Source organism: Herpailurus yagouaroundi, unplaced genomic scaffold (assembly GCF_014898765.1).
Source record: "Herpailurus yagouaroundi ecotype Mexico unplaced genomic scaffold, PumYag 203, whole genome shotgun sequence".
Classification (NCBI taxonomy): domain Eukaryota; kingdom Metazoa; phylum Chordata; class Mammalia; order Carnivora; family Felidae; genus Herpailurus; species Herpailurus yagouaroundi.
In genome coordinates this window covers 15,247,705-15,271,503 of record NW_024412434.1, presented here as the reverse complement: position 1 = coordinate 15,271,503, position 23,799 = coordinate 15,247,705, and the positions used below count along the sequence as shown (strand labels likewise).

At 38.9% G+C, this 23,799-nt stretch overlaps 1 protein-coding gene across 1 annotated transcript in view; it reads left to right on the top strand.

The window, feature by feature from the left end:
- The window catches only part of PLXDC2 (plexin domain containing 2), a 457,733-nt gene extending 435,623 nt beyond the window's left edge, over window positions 1-22,110 (top strand). The window contains exon 14 of the mRNA XM_040451269.1: window positions 18,542-22,110. Within this exon, the coding sequence (XP_040307203.1) occupies window positions 18,542-18,658 (117 nt within the window). The 3' untranslated portion in view covers window positions 18,659-22,110. The remainder of the gene's footprint in view (window positions 1-18,541) is intronic.
- Window positions 22,111-23,799: the final 1,689 nt, after the last annotated feature.

Here is a 23,799-nt window from a genome sequence, read left to right as displayed (position 1 = left end):
CATAAATAAGAACCGCCCAATACAACCTATAATAACAAACCGTCAATATCCGCAGAACTGAATGTTGTCAGTATCTATGTGAGAGGAAGCAAAAGGTGAGAAAAGAAGCTGGCCAGCAGACCTGAAAACAGGAGGCCCACAGTACAGCCAATAGGCATTGACTGGAAAATACAACAGGTTAATGGAAGAACAGTAGCAGAAAATGGGAAGGGCATGGGCCAACTCCAGTTGTGAGTGAGTGCAAGGGACCTGTGTACAAGTTTCTAAAGGGGCTAGAGAGGTCTAGTCTAGGGAACTCTCAAAACTGACTTTCCAGGGGCCATCTTCCACAATAGCACCCACACTAGGAGAAAAGTCTGGGAGTGGAATTGAAATGGAGTAGGATAAGGGGGTGCCTGGGTGGCTCAGCCAGTTAAGTGTCTGACTCTTGATTTTGGCTCAGGTCATGATCTCACAGTTTGTAGGTTCAAGCCCCCACATAGGTCTCTGCACTGACAGCTGGGAGCCTGCTTGGGATTCTCTGACTCCCTTGCTGTCTGCCCCTCCCCCACTCTCCCTCTATCTCTCTCTCAAAATAAATAAATAAACATTTTAAAATGGAGTAGCAAGTTAGAGAGGGAGGGAGCCAAACCATAAGAGACTCTTAAAAACTGATAATAAACTGAGGGTTGATGGGGGGTGAGAGGGAGGGGAATGTGGGTGATGGGCATTGGGGAGGGCACCTGTTGGATGAGCACTGGGTGTTGTATGGAAACCAATTTGACAATAAATTTCATATTAAAAAAAATGGAGTAGGGGTGCCTGGGTGGCTCAGTAGGTTAAGCGTCCAACTTCAGCTCAGGTCATGATCTCATGGTTTGTGGGTTTGAGCCCTGCTATGGGCTCTGTGCTGGCAGCTCAGAGCCTGGAGCCTGCTTCGGATTCTGTGTCTCCCTCTCTCTCTGCCCCTCCCCCGTTCACACTCTGTCTCACTCTTTCTGTCAAAAATAAATAAATGTAATTAAAAAAATTTTTTTTTAATAAAAAAATTTTAAAAAATGGAGTAGCATAGGGACAACACAGATTTCTTAAAAATCATAAAGTTGGAGAAGGAAAGAGAGTCAGGAAATTTCAGAAAGCATATGTTTTTAACACCACTGAAGAGAAACAGAAGAGGGAACTCTGAAGCTGTCAATGTTACTTGAACCAACCCTCTTTCTAAAAGTCTAGAGAAACTAAATTCGCATAAAAATGAACAAAAGAAAATTTTGGAGGTGGAAGTCCAATGCAAAGATACTATAACTTAAAGAAAATAAAGGGCAGAACACTATTCCTAAGACAAAGACAGCACATCAGAAAGACATGCTTTAGAAATCTAATAAAAATTCTAAAGTACTATTTCAAAACTAGCTACAAAGCATTAAGAAAATGATGCAAAGCATTAAAGAACAATTCAAACTGGCATTATGTAAACTAAAAATAAAAATCGTGGCAGACATCAAAAAAATCATTTTGGAAATGAGGGGAAAAAAACATGAATAACAAGCAGAGCAAGTAAACATAATTCTTAATTACTTAGCAGAAATAAAGGGTTAAAAGGAAGAAATCTCCTTTAGTTGAAAAGAACAAAAGGAGATAAAAAGAATTTGAGGGAGTCCACAGAGACCAAGAGTCTACAAGGCATCAAAAAGAGTTTATTGGGGGTCTTAGGGATTGCAGTCCCGGGGATAGAAATGACCTAAATGAAAAGTGTGCTCTAAATTGAATTGCAGACAGTGCAGGCTTATAAAAGCAAAAACTACAAAGTTACATAACTTGTTTTGAAAGCATTATGATTGGTGCTGGCAGAGTTTAAACTGATTATCGAATACACAATTGGCTATTTAGCTAACAAGTGTTACATTATCTCTGTTTCAGTCCAAAGTAGAAGGATGTGTTCTAGGAGGTGGTCAATTTGCAAATGACGAATGTCAAAAGTTCATGGTGTACCAAGGAGTGAAACAGGAGATGTGCCCTACTTCCTCCATGTCTTTTCAAATCTATGAGCGGCTCTCTTATCAATGCTGACTTCATTTTGAACCTTCTTTCATGATAGATAATGACAATCTTAAAGATTTGCAAAGAAGATCCAACATGTGGATAATAGGAATCCCTAAGGAAGAAAAACCAAAGCAATCAATCAAGCAATACCCCAAACTATGATTTTTTTTTCAAAGTTCTTGAATCTTAAAAACAAATCTAAATGTTGAAAATACTCACTGGGTACCTGAGATTACTGACCCAAAACAACCAATGTTAAGATTTATTCTACTGAATCAGTGAGTGATTTTTTTCCAAAGAAAGAAAATCCTTTGTACCCTCAGACAAAAGGAACACCTGATTTATAAAAGAACATCAATTAGATCATCATCCACATTTGTGCCAGAGGAAAATGGGATAAAAATATTAAAGGAAAGAATATGTAGACCAAGGCTTTATGTTCAACCAAACCAACCTAGAGTGCCATAAACTATTATCAACATAAAAGAATTCTGGTAATATTGTTTTCGTGACACCTTCCTGAGAAAATTAGAGAGATTTAGACAAACAAAATGACAACAGAGATATCACACAAGCACTGGCGAACTCAGTTCAGCCTTCTGGCACCGCTCAGGATACATCTGTATACTTTCCCAATATGACTGCGCTTTGTACATTTGAAGGTGGCCATTGCTGTAACTCACATTTCATGTTTCAGCTGGCTTCACCTGTCAACAAACATTTTGGAAATTTTTAGAAAATGTTTACAATATTTTTCTAGGTTTCTCCATTTATATATTGTAAGTGCAGTTGCTAGTATACCTCTAAAATAATGTTCTATCAATTATACCTCAATTAAAAGGCAAATGGAATTGCTAATTTATATATGCTCATTGTAATTTATATAATTTATATAATATATTCATAATTATTATTATAATTGTTTTAATTTATATAATGGGACTATATTATATAATAATATGCATAATTTATATACAGTAGATATCATTTATTTAGTATAGTTTTTGATCTGGCATATACTGCACTAAGTGTCTTCCAATTGTAAATCTCTCAGCCTCATATAAATCCTTACAAGGGATGGGTATGTGTGGTGCAGACAGGTAACTAGTTTTTTTTTTATGTACTGGTAATTCATGTTTCCAATTCCATAGTAGATAGTGGTAAATGGTAAGTAATTGCATAATTTAAGATTAAGTTTCCTGTTCTGTCTTGTATCTCAGCATGGCCATGACTACTAATCACCCCCAGGAAATGGTTTGTGCTACTTTTAAGTTAAGGCTTTTAAGAATTGGATGTGCCTTTTACACCCCTTTCCTCCTGTTTCACCACTGGATACGTGTGATTCCTAGGGAATGGAGAAGCAAAATGGAAGAAGCCTGATCCATGCATGGAAGGAAGGTGCCTCTCTATAAGAAAAACGGTCTTGTATTATTATGTGAGCAAGAAAGCCACTTCAATTTAGTAAGCCATTGACAAAATTTAAAAAGAAGGGTTATTAATAGAGAAAATGGTTACCATCTAATGCATGTAAAACCATGTAAGAAATCCATTAGAATAATGAAAAATCCAAGAAAATCATTGAGCTGGATGTGTTTTGACAACCAACAAAATTGCATTAGAATTTGTTTAGAAAACATAGGAGCTAGATGGATTAAAAACCATTGAGGATATTGGACAAATCCAAATGCAAAAGAAATGAAATTGTTGGAGAAAAAAACTATAATGACAGAAAATTTTATGAGGAAGATATTTATGAAAAATGACAGGAGCACATAGAAGAAAATAAATTTTAAAAATCTAAACAATTATCATGTTTTTGGATTTAAATTCTTATTTACCAACTGTAAAATCTATTTAACAGAATAAATTGGGGTAATTGGAAAACTTACTATATATCTATTTTTCAAATGAAATGATTTATGTATGGTATTTCAGTGGAACAGATAAGTAACCAGATATTAAGATCTAAAGTTCTTTTCTATTAACTCTGGTTAATAGGTAGAACTGACCGATCAGTTCCTTCAAGGGAACTTTAAAACAAAGTCAGACTTTTCTCATTGTGAGTATTGTTTTATTTTACTTCTTGGTGAACTGTAATAACAATGTGGGAGCTCAAGGGGACAGTGTATCTGTCTTCTTTATTGTTTTTGTCCCCAAGGAGAAGCACAATGCTTAGCAAATACTTGCTGAATAAATAGTCTCATCTAAAATAATCCAAGTGGAACTTCAATAAACACAATCATGAAATGATAGGAAGTTGAAGGTGGCGGGAAACGTAAAGAAAAATCAAATGCACAAAAGTCAAGTTCACAACTTTTTGCCTCCTCTGTCTCACCTAAAGAAAAATTAAACCCCATTTTCCTGGAAAACACATTTGTATACTTTGAAAATGTAAACAGCCCTTTAAATGGCAACTTTGATGTTATAAGATTTGACAAATTCACACATTTTTAATGCAAATCTTTTTGGAATATTTTCGTTGAGTCATTCACAGTGTTTTAAATGCAGAAAATAATGTTGATAAAAAATATTGCCCTTTTTAACAGTTATTGGCCCATAGTTATCAGGTGTTAAAGCAGACTGGAAGTCGTAAGCTCTTACTAAGTAGAGAACCCACGTTCTCTACTTTTTTATACACGAGAATGTGGATAACGAGAGACGGGAAGAGACTTGCTTAAAACCTTGGTTTCTTGGTGATGGAACCAGGAACCAACGAAATGAGGTAGAAAGAGTATAGTTCTAGCTTTTAATTTACTAGCTTTGTGAATTTGGGTCAATTCCTCAACCCCTCTGTGTAACCCAGCCATGAATTGAAACCAAATTTTCTTTCGTCTTCCATCAGCATAGTGTTGTGAGCACTATTTTTAAAAAAATTGTCACTAGTCACTGTACGTTAATTATACTGGATTTTTTTTTAAAAGAAAAACAAATTTAATAGTCATTAGTTTCAGCCAAAAGTTGCATAAATGCCATTTATTAACCACCCCTACCTTCTTGGATTTATTAGAAAGGTTCCTTGATTTCCCATACCCGCCCTCTTTTCTTAAGCAAGTGTGGGTGAGTTACCAAATAAGAGGAAGGGGAAAAGAACAAGCGTCATAAACAATTCACAAACCATGTTCTCGACCCCTGGCTATAATATCATCAATTGTGCAATAAAAAGTCATTTCTATGGGTTCTGATGGGTATATCTCAGACATCTTATTTTGTTTCTCTTTTTCATTTTTAAAATACTGACAAAAATGGAAGTTACTCCCAGGACTATAACCTGGCTCAGGTCACGATCTCGCGGTCCATGAGTTCGAGCCCTGCATCGGGCTCTGGGCTGATGGCTCAGAGCCTGGAGCCTGTTTCCGTTTCTGTGTCTCCCTCTCTCTCTGCTCCTCCCCTGTTCATACTCTGTCTCTCTCTGTCCCAAAAATAAATAAACGTTGAAAAAAAAATTTTAAATAAAATAACCTGGCTCACGTAATATCATATTGGTCATCAGTACTTATCACAGTATCAATGTCTTGCTCCCTCAAACCAAGTTGTTGTGGAAATTACTTAAATCTTTGTAAAGGACAGTAGCGAACATTGCTGGAGGCCCTAAATAAAGGATAAAACACTGATATTACTCAGTTATAACACTGTATGTAAACGGCATTATAAATGCCTCTGTAACACGTTTATAATTCGTCTTCTACAGCACATACTCCTTAGCTTTTATTTTTCTGCCTTGCTAATGCTATAGTGTTCCCTTTCTCAGGATCATAAGTATTTTTAAATTTCAGTTTCTGCATTGGTTTGATAAAAGATAGTATGTATCCAAAATTCCAAAATAAATAGATCAAGCTTCTCAAATTTAAAAGATACCTCATGACGGATATTCGTTGTCATTGTAGTACCTTAAACACGGAACAGGTATGCTATCTACCTTCCAAATTTTTTCTAAAACTTTTCCTTTCATTTCAACACACACACATTAAGCACATGTCATAAAACGCCAGTCAAATATTATAGTTCTATTTTTGCCCTGGTTTGATGGATAAGCATTACTCTAAATTGTCAAATGAATAGCATCCCCTCTTGGATTTGGCGGTATAAATTCTTCCGCTGGGCTATTTCCTAATCTTGTGATTAAATGTGGATTAAAGCACACACCCCTCTAGGGCAAAAAATAGCTCACTGTTTACCATTCCTAAGGTCACGGTTAATTACAGCTCAATTTGCCAGCTTTTCCTTGACCTCCCTCGGAAACCCAGTGATGCTCCCGATACAAGTAACTTTATGAGAACAGCCTCTTGAGGAACCCAGCCAGGCTTATTGTCGTAAACCGCTTTTCTGAGTACATTTATGACCGGAGCAGCAGCATCTCGCCTTTTAACCAAGTCACTGTGTACCAGTGAACTGGCCTGTTTTCACACTCACTGCAAATTACCTTCTTCAGGGCGATGTGCCTATCTCATAGCAAATTATTACTCTACTTTACTAGAAAACAACCGCTTGTAGAAAAAAAAAAAAAAAAGATACTGCCAAATGCAGTATCAACACGGTATCATAAATTAAGACTAATGCAAAAGACGGGAATCTTCTCTGCTTGTGTCATGGAAAATCGATCAAAACTAGAGCCCCTGTTTGCACAGTTCAATCTGGTAGATGGTATTAATATCACAGAGGGGTTATAACTGGGGTAAACATCCATCCCAGTCTGCGTGGGACTGCCCCAGTTTATGTCTGTTGTGTGATACAACTGTTAACGGAACTCCCATTCACTCTCAAAAGTGTCCTAATTTGAACAATAAGCCCATCATATGGTCGCCCTATGTATACTCATATTCCCTGCTTGTTATATATGGAGAGATACAGAACATAAAAACTTTAAAGGCCGAATAGCCACATGTGAATTTAATAATAATAAAAGGAACCTCAAAGGTATGTTCCATGCTAAATAAAGAACGTAACCAATTACTATAAAATTCGTAGGAAAGAGAGGGAGATTAATCAGGGGCAATTTTATCAAAGAGGTAGAATTTAAGGGGCGTGCTGAAAAAAAAAAAATGTTACGCCGGGCCTAAGCAAAGAAGAAGGGAAGATGGCATTCCACATAGAAGAGATGTAGGTGTGGTATGATTTTTTAAAAGCATTAAATCAAGGAAAGGCAAGAAGAAGCAAATTACTCAACTGTACCTTGATATCTATGGATTGGTATGGGGGTGACTTTAATGTAGATGCAAGTTAGATGTGACAAGCTTTAAAGAACTATGTAATCTGGGGCGCCTGGGTGGCTCAGTTGGTTGAATGTCTGACTCTTGATTTTTGGCTGAGGTCATGATCCCAGGGTTGTGGGATAGAGCCCCCCCGTGTCGGGCTCTTGCTGAACGTGGAATCTGCTTAAAATTCATATTCTCTCAATCTCTCTCTTTCTCCCCCTCCCCGCCCCACTCTCCCCTCCCCTTCCATGTGCTCACTCTAAATAAATAAATAAATAAATAAATAAATAAATAAATAAATAACAAAGAACTATGTAATCCGTACTTGATTCTGCAAACAATGCGAATCAATTTTGTAATAAAGAAGTAGTTGAAAATGGTGGTACGGAGGGGACTGGAGAAGAAGCTAGGAGAGTAAAAAAGCCCTTATAGGAGAGTGCAAGGCTGTGTCAGCAGTCCAGGTGCAGGTGACAGCTGCAAGTGGAATTAGGGTACTGGTGCAGGAACAGAATGGGGCCAACTCAAGAGCCACATGGAGGAAGAAGATAGGGTTTGGCAATTTTCACCTGCTTTGTGTCAGAAAGTGCTTTCAATCAATGATCTTTGATTCTCCTTACTTCCCGATGAGGTCTGCAAATGTAGGTATTCTTATATACCTATTTTATAGATAAGGTAACGGAGATTCTAAGAAACGAAGCAATTGCCAAAACCCCTATAGCTGAGTAGTGGGAAAGGTGGGGAGGGTATCCTGATTCTTCGCACTGAATATATGGGATGAAGAAGAAAGGATTACAGATAACTCCAAAGCACAAAATCTGAGCAACTGAGAAATTACATTTTTTAGCAACAGATTTAGAAATATCAGAAGATGAAATTAGTTTAGGAAGGAAAATGAAGGGATGAACTTTAGGCATGTTTGTCTTGCGTTGATGGTCCAATCACAGTTGACCCTCTCAGAGAAATCAACTGAAGAGAAAGAATGGATTGGCATAAAGCAGTCAGGTGAAAAAGAAAAAATGGAAGTCACAGTAGGAGAAATTGAAACCCAAGAGAATAAAGAAGAATGCTATGGGGAGTAGACAGATTAGAGCGTTTGTGGATAAATGTGTGGATAACACGTGGATAGGGTGTGTTAACAGCTAGTGTTTATAAAGCAGGAAAGGAGGGGCGCCTGGGTAGCTCAGTCAGTTAAGTGTCCAACTTTGGGTCAGGTCATGATCTCTCGGCTCCTGAGTTTGAGCCCTGTGTTGGGCTCTGTGCTGACAGCTCTGAGCCTGGAGCCCGTTTGGGACTCTGTGTCTCCCTCTCTCTGCCCCTCCCCTGCTCATGCTCTGTCTTTCTCTCTCTCAAAAATAAATAAACATTAAAAAATATTTTGGGGGGACACCTGGGTGGCTCAGTAGGTTAAGCGTCTGACTTCGGCTCAGGTCATGATCTCATGATTCGTGAGTTCAAGGCCCACATTGGGCTCTGGGCTGATAGCTCGGAGCCTGGAGCCTGCTATGGATTCTGTCTCCCTCCCTCTGCTCCTCCCCTACCCCATCCCCCCCCCCCAGGCTCTGTCTCTCCCTCCTTCAAAAGTAAATAAACATTAAAAAGATAAATAAAGCAGAAAGTTTAAGAAGGGAAGTAAAATAAACAAGACACAAAAGAATTGTTTAAAGTGCTCTAGAGAAGTCACAGAATGAGGGGGAAAAAAGGTACTAAATTGGCAATGAGATCATTTGTAATAGGAGAAAATGCAGATCCAGGGAAGGGCGCAGGCGCCAGACTGAATGAAGCCTGTAAAAAATGGTTTTGAAACGTGAAGGCAGTGGATTCAGTCAGACACTCAAGAGGTATAGTACTGCAGATACAAAGAAACATCAAATACAGCTTTTTGATGTGAAGTGTAGGCATGAGGTAAAGAAACAATGAAAGGAGTGTTTCAAGGCGCCAACGGAGGAGGGAGGGATAAGTAACTTCATAGCACAGACAGCATGGAGTAGGAGAGGCAATTAACTGCAGCAGAGGAAGAACGTCTTTTCATTTCAGATGAGGAAGGATGAGTAGATGTAAAGGCATTAATGAAGAGAAAGGGAAAAGGATTAGCGTCTTCCTAAAGGCTTAGTCTTCTCAGGGAAGAAATGGGTGATGGTCTACCAGATTCAGGGAGGGCAGAATGGGGTTGGATGGAGTTTGGATGTATCACAAGGATTTAACAAGAGAAAAGTAATCACTGACTTCCCAGTTAACAGCATGTGATTCTCTGTGGCTGGGTTAATCTGAACATGTGACCTTTTTCTGTAGTAGTTGGGACTGCTTAGGGTCTGGAATGGGAAAACATAGAGGATGAGGATTTATGATTGAGTTTGATTGTCATACCAATGAGGATTGAGCGTCAGAGGAGGGAACAGGCAGTAAGGTGACTGGCGGGCCACCATGGAATTCAGGCCGGCAGAAATTGGGTAGAGCCTGGATGAGACCAATGGAAGGCAGTGACCCACAATCTGAAGGATTTAGAGACCAGGCTGTGGAGGGAACTGTTTAGAGATGAGATAGAGAATGAGCAGTATAGAAGACATACAAGTGGATATTTTCAAAAGATGGGGACTTTTATTCTGCTCTCTGTCTTTATAGTCAGTCTGCCCACAAGCGTCTACGATGACCCAGATTCAGTTGAAGACCGCTTTCCTCAAAATGCATGGAATTCATTGTCAGATACTTTCAGCAAGCAGATACTTGATTTCAAACCTCTTCTCCGTGCATTTGTAGCTTGTACTGTTGGTTAGCTCCTATTCAAGCTTTTGTAGGCAAATATCTTATTTTCCTTGAATATGCTATAAATGCCTTGAGTTCAGGGCTGTTGTCTTACATATCGGTGCTTGTATAGTAATTTTATTGGCTGACTGAATGCATTTACAGCCACACGCATTAAGTAATAGTCACTCTCTCCCGTCATCCTCGCTTGGGGCAACAAGATGGCCAATAATAAGTTGAAGTCAAGAGGAGGAAAGGAAGTCAAGCAGAAAGCTTGTCACTCAAGAATCTGGAAGCTTGTGTCCCTCGTGGGGCATAAACTACAGAGCAAGATCTATGCAAGTCAGCACAAACACTTATTTTCAGTCTCCTTGTGCACCGCAAGGTGAACCAAGGGAAGGGCATTGAGACCAGTCTATCCCCGCTGCAGGTAATAAGGGGGTGCATTGTCTATAGAGAATGGAATAATTATAATAAACCTGGCTAAAACCAGGTTAGTGTTTCATCATCACCGTGTGCCTGAAATTCTAAATTGTGTCAAAATCTTTTGCTCATCTCATCGCTAGCAAGTTGATTGAGTTACTGTCGAGTTTTACCAACATAGTTTGTATGTAAACTTCCAGCTAGTACAGTTTTATGACATATCCTTTAGTAAATATTGTCTTCTATATGGAACTTAATTCAACGAACTCCGGGTTACACACACCTAACCCCTGATCACAGACTCAGCCACATGCATTCATTTAGGGAATAAACTCAACGAGAATCTGGAGTCTTTTGCGCGTGTTCAGGCTTAGCAGATCTCCAACCCATATAGGGCCACATATGTCTGTGTTAAAACGGTAGATTCTCATTCAAATAAGAACTTGAGAAAAAGAAAAGTAAATAAAAATAAATAAATAAATAAATAAATAATACGCAAAAAAATAAATAAAACAGCAGATTCTAAGTGAAGCATGATAACACTGTGGTTGAGAAGGTGAAGTAAGGGAACTTTAGTTGCTTCCTTTCTGTTACCACAAAGCAGAGTATTCTCTTGAACATTGCAGAGTTGACTCATTTGGCAGTATTCCTTCGTGTGTCTTTTTTTCAAAAATACATTAAGTCATTTGTGTTTTCTCTTTTTTTATGGTAACATTTATTTCATTTTTCATCTGTAATGTTTGTCACTGGCATGAGTATATCTAAGAAGTTTAAAACAGGAAGATTTTCAACTGTCTGCATTTCCCTTTTGGCCATTATTATTCATTCCATTTTATGGTTATTACCAAAAATAATGTTGTCTTCAAGAGGAGGGACATGTCACGTAACATTTATTCTAAGAATACTTTAGCTTTAGGGGCGCCTGGGTGGCTCAGTCGGTTAAGCATCCTACTCTTGATCTCAGCTCTGGTCTTGATCTCATTCATACTCACGAGTTCAAGCCCCATGTTGGGCTCCATGCTGGGCATGACGCCTACTTAAAAAATAAATACTTTAGCTTTGGGAAAATGACATGAGTAATATGATGATTTTGTTAATCCCAGTGGACAGCTGTTCTCTACCTGCATTGAGATAATTTTCATCTTGGACATGGACTATGAGGATACTAACCAATTTTTCAGGATCACCCATAGGACAGTTCTAGAATGAAGACAACATACCCATGGAAAGTGGTGATTATAGGTTGGAGAAGAGGCAGCTATAGGACAATAAGACAACTTCCATGTGAAGAAAAGCAATGAAAATGAGCTGAAAATATGTAAAAGAACACCCAGGCTCTGCTTCACACAAGAGTTATTGCTTGTAATTCTTGGCCACAGCAGAAGACAGACAAATCAATCTGAGTTACTCTTTTTAAGGAAAAAGTGACTTACAATTCATGGAACAAGGAGGCACAGCCCCAAATAGGAATAGTTTATTTTAATTAGATTACAAGTTTGACTGGCCGGGGCCCGAAGCCATTGTGTTTCCCTATAGATAGGGTTGCCAAATAAAATATAGGACACAGATAAATTTTAATTTCAAATAATAAACAAGTAATTTTTTAGTAGAAGTATGCCTGATGCAGTATAGTTTTGGGAAATTATTCACCGTTTATCTGAAATTCAAATTTAACTGGTGTTTTGTAATATTCATTTGCCCAATCTGGCAACCCAGATTTATAACTTAATAGAACTTGTGTTGAAATAACGTTCAACACAAATTAAAGGGCATAGAGAATAATTTGCATTTAGAAGTAATGAAAAAGAAAAAAAAAAATTCCCTCCCCTTGGACAGTTCGGTGTTGTCACAGCTAAATACGTATGGAGAGGTTGACCCAGATGTGTGCACGCATGTTCAGTTCCCACAGAGGTCCATTGGAGACACACAGGAGATCAAACATCAGTATTTCTTCAACCACCCACTTTTAAAGAATGCTCCTGTTTGAAGAGCCTGTAGACCGTCATCCCAGCTTGCTATTCACTGTGTGTGGTGTGGACCGACAAGCAGTGTCAGCATCGCCTAGGACCTTATTGGAAATGCAGGGTCCCAGGGCTCCCCCCAAACCTGAATCCGAATCTGCGCTTTAATGAGATCCCTTGTGATTTGTATGCAGAGCTAAGTTCGAGAAACGTGCATTTAGTTCGATAGTTGCCAGAACATGCCCTGAGATAGTATGGGATGCAGAGGCTCCCTCGGGACTCAGGGAGGGTTGTGCAAGCAGGGCTCTGTCGTCACAAGGAAGAGAAACCTATTCTCCAGGCTGCTGGTGGGGCTTCCAGGTAACATTTCATGGGAACAAAGGCTCAGTGGCTTAAGGGTTTTTTTCTTTTTAATTAAAAAAAAAAAAAAAAAAAGTTTGAGAAACAGCAATCTAATTCATTTTACCTCCCAAGCGGGGAAACCGAGAAGCAGCGAAAACATACGGCTTTGCCTCAGTGCTGTGCTGGGACGTGCCAGGTCTGTGATGCCAGGTCTGTGAAGGTGATCCTTCACCGAAGGAAATGGCCTGAAACACTAACAGTTTTGGAACGACTGCTTGTCAAGCGCCATCACACATCACTGGTGTTTTCTATCTGGGCCTCGAATGGCCACGTTTGCCCCTTTCCTTTAACGCTCCCACCTAGTAACCTCCTTGCCAGAGCTCATCTAACCCACAAAAATATCTCTCTGCTTTTCGTGCAGTTCTGTACACGCTGCTGACTGAGGGCGCCCTGCAGGTTTGTTTGTGGATATTTCAGCTAATTATCTTGCCACAGACCATTGAGACCGATCTGGATGACGGTTCAATTAATAGTTCTGAGGGAGTAATTAGGGAAAATACCTGTTCTCACAGCCCACGCCAGTGCCGACGTATCTACATGAACATGTACTCCTGAATGTGATTAATCACATAAATAATTCTCAGAAATGGAAGTAGAGATCACCCACGCATTACACCCAGCAATGTTTTAAGGCACGACATCCTGAATCTCTGTAATGAATTAACATTACTGTCTGGTTTGAATTTTTCAATTTTCAGCGTACATCCAGCTCTGTTAGCAAGTGACCCCGTGGTCCCTATCAGTTTCTATAACAATGTGAATTAGCCATTCTAAAAAGAACGCAGATTTGGACATATCTAAAGCCTCGAGTAAGAAGTATAAACTCCAGGTTGTGACCCATCATGCTTCATGGCAAAGCCAGACATCATACCCAGGTTTCCAGACTTCTTGTCTTCTGGATAGGTGCCTCATACTATACCAGAAACATTCAAGATTTTTCTATGAGAACTAAGTCATCAGTCATTCCATTACGGTCCTAGAACTACCCTGTTTTTCTCACTCATAAGGAAATCTCTGAACTGCAGATTGACCTAGAAAAGTAGTTTCAGCTAGGACTAATTTATATAGATTTCCATTAAATCTAGGAATCCTGGAAAGTTAGTGGAGGGAAGCACGAGGGAAAACGGTAGAAGAGCCATGACACGGAGAAGTTTTTCAAGTCCTTTTTGTCTCTCCAGTTGTTAAAGTGAGTTATCTCAGGCAAGCGGGTATGAGGGTCCTGTGATTTTAAAGATTTTTTTTAATTTTTTTAATGTTTATTTATTTTTAGAGAGAGAGAGAGAAAGCAAGAGAGACAGAGTGTGAGCAGGGGAGGGGCAGAGAGAGAGGGAGACACAGAATCCGAAGCAGGCTCCAGGCTCCTAGCTGTCAGCACAGAGCCCAACGTGGGGCTTGAACTTACGAACCGTGAGATCATGACCTGAGCCGAAGTTGGACGCTCAACTGAGGCCACCCAGGCTCCCCCCAAGGGTCCTGTGATTTTAGAGGAAAAACCTTCAGGTATTAATTTACAGACAAGGAAACAAAGTGATTTATTTAAGACCATTAATTGAGGGCACCTGGGTGGCTCAGTTGGTTGAGCGTCCGACTTCAGCTCAGGTCATGATCTCACGGTTCAGTGAGTTCGAGCCCCGAGTCAGGCTCTGTGCTGACAGCTCAGAACCTGGAGCCTGCTTCAGATTCTGTGTGTGTGTCTCTCTCTCTCTGCGCCTCCCCTGCTCACACTCTGTCTCTCTCTCTTAAAAATAAATAAGGATTAAAAAAAAATTTTTTTTTAAAGACCATTACTTGATTTGTGATATGTGAAAGCATTTTGGAAAGGAAGCAGAATTTTGGTGACGTTACTGCTCTTTGTTCAACGTTTTTAAGGCTAAGCTTGAGATATCAAGGAACTGTGAAGGAATGTAAAATCAGATCAAATTTTTAAGACCCTGGCGCATGGCATTCGTTGGATTTTGTTATAAATTTTAAGGCATTATTATGGGGGAGAAATGCCCTTTCTTTTAATCTAATCGAAGTCTGTAGAAGCAATTATAAATTTTTCACTTTTGCACAAATAAAATACTAGTGTTGAATAATTTTGCGGCTAGATTATACCTATTCTATTTTGTTCATCATTAGGATGTTTATTTGACACCTGTGTTCAATCTTACCTTTTCAACCTCCATTGAAAGTCCCTTTCTTCTGAAATGGTTGTGTCTTCCATATGGAAAGTGTGTTCTATACTTTCTTTGGTCACATGTCCTTCAACACAGCAACCGGCACCATACTAGACATTTCAAGTGTTTAGTAAATAATTTGTGTGTTCTCTTTTGGCCCAATAATTCCACTTTTGAGCATTTATAAAAGGAACTGACCAGAGATATTCGCATCAGGTTATCAGCAAAAATACTCATTATAAGATTATTTCTATTGTCAAAAATTGGGCGGGGGGGGGGGAAGCCTCAGAATCAAATAGACTATATAAATGATTCAGTTAGAGGTAATATGGTCTACAGATATTTAACATAATACTGTACAGGGATAGTTTGTACATACTTTTCAGTGTGTGCTTAAGTGCAAAAAAAAGATGTTATAAATCTTTGTGATTTATGTGCAGTGATTGCGTGTTCCTAGAAATGGATATAAGTGACATACATCGATAGTTGAACCAAAGTACATGTAAATGGTGAGCTCTCTAGTCATTTTAAATCTTGTTGGGGTATTTCTTTTTTTTTTTTCCTACAATGAGTAGTAACAAGTTAAGAGAAATTTTTCTTAACGATATGCATTTAATTCAGAAAATAAGTTTGTACTGCGTTACGAGTGGAAACTTCACTGTCCGACATTTTTGTACTTTCTATTTTGAGTACCTCTGTGATGAGCTCACAAAGCACATGACAGACTTGACCAGTAATCCTCCAGTCTTTCACCTAAGACAGAAAATTATTAACTTAATGATTCTGACTTACTAACAGGATACTGAAGTTGCCAGTAATGTTGTATGTTTAAGACTGAAACAAACATAGAACCATGGTCACAGGTTTCACATGAGTTGAACTCAGAAACCATTGGATTTGAAGACCCAAATGTTATAGTAAGGAGAATTAACATTGGAAGTGGGTAGAATCTCATTTTAAATCTTGGCCCTGCCATTTGCTATCTTTACAGTAATGTTTGTGCAAAATGTAAATGATTCCATTGCATTTTAATGCGATTATGTATGTGAAGCACCTAGAGTAAAGTATGAAGTACAGCCAAGAGCTTAATAAAATCTAACGTCCACAAGCACCATCATTATCATTTCAACAACTGTGCTCCTTTTATTAAAAAAAAAGTTTTAGTTAGACAAATTTGACATGTCACACTGTATAAATTTAAGTTGTATACCACGTTGCTATGATCCATTAATAAAAGGTTGTAACACTATTAGCACATTTTATACTTACAGTAAGTATTATCTATATTCAATATACTATACATTAGATCTCTGTAGCTTAACAGTTGTTACAAGCTTAACACCATCAGTCTTATCCCTCCAGCCCCATCTCCTATTAACCACTGTTTCATTTTTTAACAGGTTTGACCGTTTTAGATTCCACATAGAAGGGATACCATACAGTACTTGTCTTTCTCTGACGTATCTCACTTAGCATAACGTGCTTAAGATCCATCCATGTTGTTGCACATGGCAAGATATCCTCCTTTTTCGAGGCCGAGTAACATTCCATTGTGTATATGTACATCTTTTTTACTCACTGATCCACTGATGGGCATTTCAGTCATTTCTGCATCTCAGCTATTGTGAATAATGCTGCAATAAACACGGGAGTGCAGATACCTCATCAAACTCCTGTTTTCATTTCCTTTGGGTATCTGCCTAGAATTGGAATGCCTGGATCATATGGTAGATCTATTTCTAACTTTTTGAAGAACCTCCATATGTTTTCCAAGGTGGTTGGACAAAACTACAATCCCACCATCATTGCATAAGGCACTGTTTCAGCGCGTCTTCATTAGCACCTGTTGTCTCTTATTTTTTTGATGATCATCTGTGCACCTTTGTTTTTTAAGTTTATTTATTTTGAGAGAGAGAGAGAGAGAGAGAGAGAGAAAGTGCGAGTGGGGGAGGGGCAGAGAGAGAGGGAGTCCGAGAATCCCAAACAGGATCTGTGCTGTCAGCACACAGCCCGATGCGGGGCTCGAACCCGCGAACCACGAGATCATGACCTGAGCCGAAGTCAGAGGCTTAACCAACTGCGCCACCCAGGTGCCCCTGTACACCTCTTTAAGTCACCTACAGCACAATGTCTTTATGTGTGCTGGGTGTACATTAGGCCTCGTTCACAGGGCTGTACTTGCCAGCTGGACAGGTAAAGATTAAGGGCAAAGGCATAGTGGTGCTATTGACTAAGAGAAGGACGAGGCCGGCTGTACTCCAGAAGCCCAATTATGAAGTAACTGAAACCAAAGTGGGGGTTCTAACCACTGAGCACAGCAGCAGATTGACATTTTTCCACATGCCGGAGTGATCAGGAGTTATAGTGTGCATCTCCCTAAAAATGTTCAGTGTTTTTCCATCGATGATGGGTTTTAGCTCCAACAAAGACACCCTCTCTTTGTCTTCACTTCTTTTTCTGGAGAATAAGGATCATTCCGTTTCACTTACACTGTTGGACTTAATCAGCTAACAAATATAAAACATTCTGACCACATAATGTTACATAGACAGCAAATAATATTAGTAATAGGCGGAATGTAATTGCCTTGATTGGTATTTTTCCAGAAAGTAGAGCTAATACTCATTCCTACCTGATGTGAAAATTCTTCTACACCCATTAATCATTGCCCGTGGAATGGAACTGGCAAATCTAGAAAGCTGCCAAGTGCCAGTATATCTACACTGATATTTAACATTTTTCACATTAAAATTCTTTAGGTAGAAATAAATTGTAGACAGAAATAAACCTCCTTCAGTACTCATTGTCTTATATACTCCAACATGACAGGCACTCTGATAAATGGAATAATCGTTTCTAGTGTCACTGGGGCCGTGACATGCGTTTTAGTGTCTTTTGCTGCTATAACTTAATAATTCATTTCAGCACTTCTATTTGTAAATCAGAGAAGGTTTGTTTGATGGACAGAGCGCTGGGGAGAAGTGCACTTCCTTTGTCAGAATAAATAAACCGTATTTTAGGATTACTGTCTACCTGTGCAATTATTCAGTTCATAGGCTTGAGATTGTCTACGCCCTCTGATGTTGGATTCTGTTTTCAGGGCACGACATCTGTTCATTTTCAAGCACAAAAAGTCACGTATGGGAAGTCAGCTTTATAAATAATTTCATAAGGTATCATGTGATTTTCCTTTTAGTTTGTTTACCAGAAAGTCTAGCACCTAAGTTGAAGCCCACTTCTAAGAACGGGGCAGAGCTGTATGGCCTTATGTTTTCGAGCAAATTAATAAATAAAATGAAATGACTTTTTTTCTAGAGAAGAGGACATGTCAGTGGCTATATATTTCAGATTTGTTTTTTAATACAGTTCAGTGTTTTCTCGTTGTACTTAGACACTTATAGAATCTTTTAGACATAAATATGCATAAGGCATAAACTGTGACTTTGAGAAACTGTCATTCCTATGGGGGAGGTGCCAACAGTATCATAATCAAGATGCAAGCATGTGTAATTCCAGCTTTGGTACTAATATGACATAATTCAGTACAATGCAAAATTTAATTCAGAGGTTCATCTAAAATATTTGGCAACTATTTTTCTTATGCCCATCACCCTGGTATTCATTATTTTTGCATTTTCTGTTTCAGAGACGCCCAAGCAGATGGCCTGCGATGAAGTTTCGAAGAGGTTCTGGTCATCCTGCCTATGCTGAAGTTGAACCAGTTGGAGAGAAAGAAGGTTTCATTGTATCAGAGCAGTGCTAAAATTTCTAGGACAGAGCAGCACCAGTGCTGGCTTACAGGTGTTAAGACTAAAAATTTGCCTATACCTTTAAGACACATACAACACACACACACACACACACACACACACACACACACAGGAGCCCTAAGCTGCTGTAGCCTGAAGGAGAGGAGATTTCTGGACAAGCCCAGCCCAGCCCAGGAAGGGGGGAAAAAAAAAACCTAAAATTTATGCAAGGTACCACCGACCGCTGAACATAGAATTCCCTAATGGGATGAATCTATAGTTCACTGAGAACATCTCCTGTGGATTTATCAGAAGTATGACAAGATTACAGTGCTATTGGCTTAGGTGCAGGGTTGCAAAGGGATCGAGAAAAACAATAATAATAAAGCTTTAGTTCATGAGGGATCCACACCTTTGCTTCAAATATTCTTCTCTAATGTCTCAAAGATAACGGTGTTCCAAAGCCTGAACCCTTTCTCTCAAAAGAGCAATGATGAATGTTTCAAGATTGCTAAGAAAAATAACTGACTCCTGCAGGAGCAAAAGCAAACAACAAACAAACAAACATAAAACGAGAGATTTTCTATCTTTCCACCAGACGTGTGGCGAAAGGATTCTTTCTGGTCTAGATCCAATGGTCCCAACAAGTTCATTACTTTACAGAATGAATCTTTTATCCGTGCAGGACGTTCACACTATGCCTCCCTCTTCCTCGTTAATGAATGTCCTTTCTATGGGCTGTGACAGAATTGCCAAACTCAGCTAAGGATTAGGAGAGAGGGCGTGGCACGTGAGGTTTTCAGCTCTCCTGCCTCGGAATAAAACACTTCATTATTTTTAAAGAAACGGTGCCTCCATTTTCCCAACTGTGAAATCCTATGAAGCCACAGTTGCTCTTGGCTGAAGGAAACAAGAGGAAACAATACAAAGACCTCCTTAATTGTTTTTCAAGCAAAAATGTTAAGGAATTCTAAACATATGGGGGATTTTTGGCTTTTTTTTTTTTCCTTTTTACTCTGTACCGGTTCAGTACTAAAGGCCCATTTCATTGTCGATTCCTGCCTGAGCAAGCCATTCAAGTCAGCATATCCCTGGCGATAAAAAGGATGAAAGAACCCTGCTGAATCATACAGTAATTTTCTTTAAAGCACATAGTAGTTACATAAATATATATATAAATATATTTTTGTTTATAACTAACACAAGGCAGGCTCTTGTGACTCAAAGAGTGCATTTTGTCATCAAGACAAACCACATGCAAGGTGCGTTACTGCATACTTCCATAGAGTTGTAAAATAATCCTTAATATTAGAATATTTTTATGTCACTCAGCAAAAGTGTTTGGTTCAATTAGTCGCAGTGCCGATCATTTTCCTGCCTATTTGAGCCACTCTTTCATTCATATCAACCCCTTCCCTCCCTGGCTAAATAAAGCAGAATGCTCCTTAGATGGATCTGTCATCTGCCCCGTCATCACAATCCAGATTTTGAAACTTCTCCATGAATGAGAAACAGTAAGGCATCGCTTGAGGAGGAAAGTGGTTAATATGTATACTGAGCTCCCAAAGTTGAAATTCAGGTACTGTGTGTACAATTTCATCCACATCTCGACCCATGAAGCTGACGTCCTGTGCCAAGAAGTTGCAGGCGCTTATAGGGTCCAGTGTCCCACATTTGCAGATTCAGGTATCCGGAAGCAGAGATGTATTGTAAGTAGCACTTTACTAACGCTTAGCATCTGTACCCAGTGTCTACCTTGAACGACATCAGTCTACTAACAGAGTATCGTAGTTTATCTTCACAGCTGTCTGATGTAAACTCGTGCCATCTTCCATCACATATATTTTGCTTTACGTTTTTAAATACTTGATGAGGATGATACTTTTTTCCTAACCTGCTTAGTTAATCATTGAGAAAAAAAAAAACAAACCTAGCAAGCAAGATGATTGAAGGATGTGATGACAATCTCTGCTGTAGCTGCATTCAGTCTCTATGAAATATCCCAACTTATTTCTGTGGAGTAGGTTTGGTCGGCTAGCAATAACCAAATGACATGCCAACGTGGCTGGTGCAACTGGTATTCTACAAAGACATAAGGAACAGGTAGACGATTCCTTTTAGGATAAGATGACGCTTCTTCCACTAGCTTCTGTGATAGGTGTGGCTTCCAACAGCAGTTGATTGACAGTTCTATAAACCTTGTGTACATATCCAACTCCTTGCACAGTTCTTTGAAGTAGCAGTGTTCTCTTTATTCCCTTCAGAGCTTATCTTCCATTTTCTATTAAAAGAATTGACAATTCTGTAAAACAAACAAACAAACAAACAAACCAAAACCAAAACGAAACAAAAACATAAAACTCTGTATTGTTCAGTGAACTAAAGCACCAAATAACAGGGGAAACTTTGGAAGTGTTGAGAAAACTTCCTACCAAAACTAGAAGTTGAAGGTGGTAAGAAGTTTCTGCTGTATATGAATCTTTTAGTGGTAAAGGGAAAAGGCTTGCTAATCCCTTTTTTTTTTTTTCCTGAAATTTTTATTCTGTTTTGTATTTCTGGTTTGATCCTGGTGCCCATTTACTGCAAAGGAAGAGCAAACGTACATGATGTTTCTGGAAATTCAGAATGGACATTGATGCTTTGGACTTTACATACATTATGTATTAGAAAGGATGCATCTGTAAATTGCTTAAATACTATGAACGTAGCAGCGAGAGAATAACAATTTTAAAAGGTAAGAATAGCAAAAGATACATACAAACTTCTGAAGAAATCAGGTAGATGGTGCCACAGAGGAAATAATATTTGGTGATTAGTTAAAGGTATGAAAAGTCAAGGAAAAATATCTTAAGGCAACCAGATGGCACTGACCACAATGTTGGTTTGTTTGTGAAGCATTTGGACTTTTAAGATATACTAACAAACAGAAAACTAAAGTTCAATGATAAAGTACAGTTTCCCCCCAATTATTATTTTAGTTTGAGATACCTAGGGCATTTGCCTCTCTCTCACAGGTAGCTTCTAGACTTGTGCTGTCCAGTATCATCTCCACAAGCAAAATGTGGATACTTAAATTTAATTAACATTAAACTTTAAAAAAGTTCAGTTCTCCGTTCACTAGTCACATTTCAAATGCTCGATAACCACATGTGGCTTCTTGGCTTCTATATTGGGCAACACATAGCATTCCCATCATTACAAAAAAAACTCTACTACTCAGTGCTGTAGAGGTCTTTCCTTTTAATTCCCTCTCCTTGGACAAAAAGGAGAAGGAAGAAAAAGAGAAGATTTGGAAGTTCTTGGGGATATCTAAGTGTTTTTGATCTCAGAAAGGCAGCATGGTATGAAGAAAAGAATGCCAGCTGACACAGCTTTGAGTCTCCACTGTGTTATCTTGGGAAAAATCACTTTAACTTCCATGAGGTCTCAATTTACAATTTTGGAAAATAAAAATATTTTTGTTCTGTCTCCCTTGCAAGGTTATTATTATGCAGATTGGCTAAAGGTACAGATGTACGGACTTTTAAGACCTTATGTCAGTGTTAACCCACATAAAGCACATCCTTGGTCCAGCATCAGCACAAATTTGCATTCAGAGGAAAACAGGTCCATCAATCCTAAAAGCATTCAAAGACAATCAAATCAATACATGTCTGGAGAAAATGCCAAAGGAGAAATTGCTCAATTTTTTTTTCCCATCTTAATACTTTCTCTTCATATTTCCTCTATGTCACGTCTGTCCCAACTTTTACTTCTCTGCCATGACAAAGTCCCTGTGGGTATCCTTCGGCTAGCTCGATTCTTTATTACATAGTCACTTAACGTCTCTAGTTTCTTGGGCTGCCCCAGTTTACTCTTTCCAGCAGAGGGAGGCCCAGGAGCCAACCAGTAGGCTTCTCTTTAGAAGGAAATACCTCAAACACGAATATTTATTTTACCCCTGTAACACAAATCTAAAGGGCTGCCACATTAAAATCTAAAAACACATGGGACTTCATCTGAAATGTAAAAAATTTGCAAAAGCAAAAAAAAAAAAGGATTACCATTATTTTAAATTCTACTAATCTGCAGATAATATATATTCTGATTAGTATAATGTATTAGCTTCTGGGGCAAAAAATTCTTGTCATGACCTTTCCTTGACAGAGTGTAAGTTGGGCTATGTCTCCTAGTCTAGTGCCCATTTGAGAAAAAGTTTTGCTAGAATCCATGCCTTGATTCAAGACACCGTCATTCCATGACAAGAAATTCATGTTTAAATAAGACTCACTGAGAAACAGATCCTATGGGTTAGGGTTTCTTCCTCCTCGAAATGTTATTTTTCTCTCTATTTCCTCAGACATTTTTCAGATATTCTATTACAGTGAGCTTTACTAATTCCCAAAGATTGCTCTTGCTTGTACTTTCCCATTCCATCCCCTCTTTTGGCATCGGCATCCATATGCAGAATGATGGCAGCTCAGCTCCCCCAAGCTCCTCATCATACAGATCAGAAAACTGGTGCCCAGAAAGATAAGGTAATTTTCCCAGTGTCAGAACTGGGTGATGAACTTAAAACTCCTGACTGGGAATTTATGTTACAATTTTTCTTGCCTACACCTGTACCCCTTTATCAGCAATGAAGGCCGACCAAGCAAGTTAGGAGGACAGTCTGTTTGAAGGCTAACTTTATCTGTGATGTCGGAAATCTGCTGTCTTATAACATGGAACATTGGACTGACCTTCCTCTATCATGTTCTTAAGAATAATGCCATCGTTGGGGCTCCCGGGTGGCTCAGTCGGTTAAACATCCGGCTTCAGCCCAGGTCATGATCTCGCCATTCTGAGTTCGAGCCCCACATCAGGCTCTGTGCTGACAGCTCAGAGCCTGGAGCTGGCTTCGGATTCTGTGTCTCCCTCGCTCTCTGCACCTCCCCCACTTGCACTCTGTCTCTCTCGCTCTCTCCCTCTCAAAAAAAAAAAAAAAAAAAACTTGAAAAAAACTTTTTTTAATTAAAAAAAAGAATAATGCCATCGTTACAACAACCAGTGATTTCAAGTTCTCACTACTGCAGTGTCTTTATGTAGTTTTGCGTGGCCCTCGCAACCCGACCTGTGGCCATCTGTCGGCAATACTACTTATTTTTTTGTCATTTAAAATTGTTCTACTTTTGTT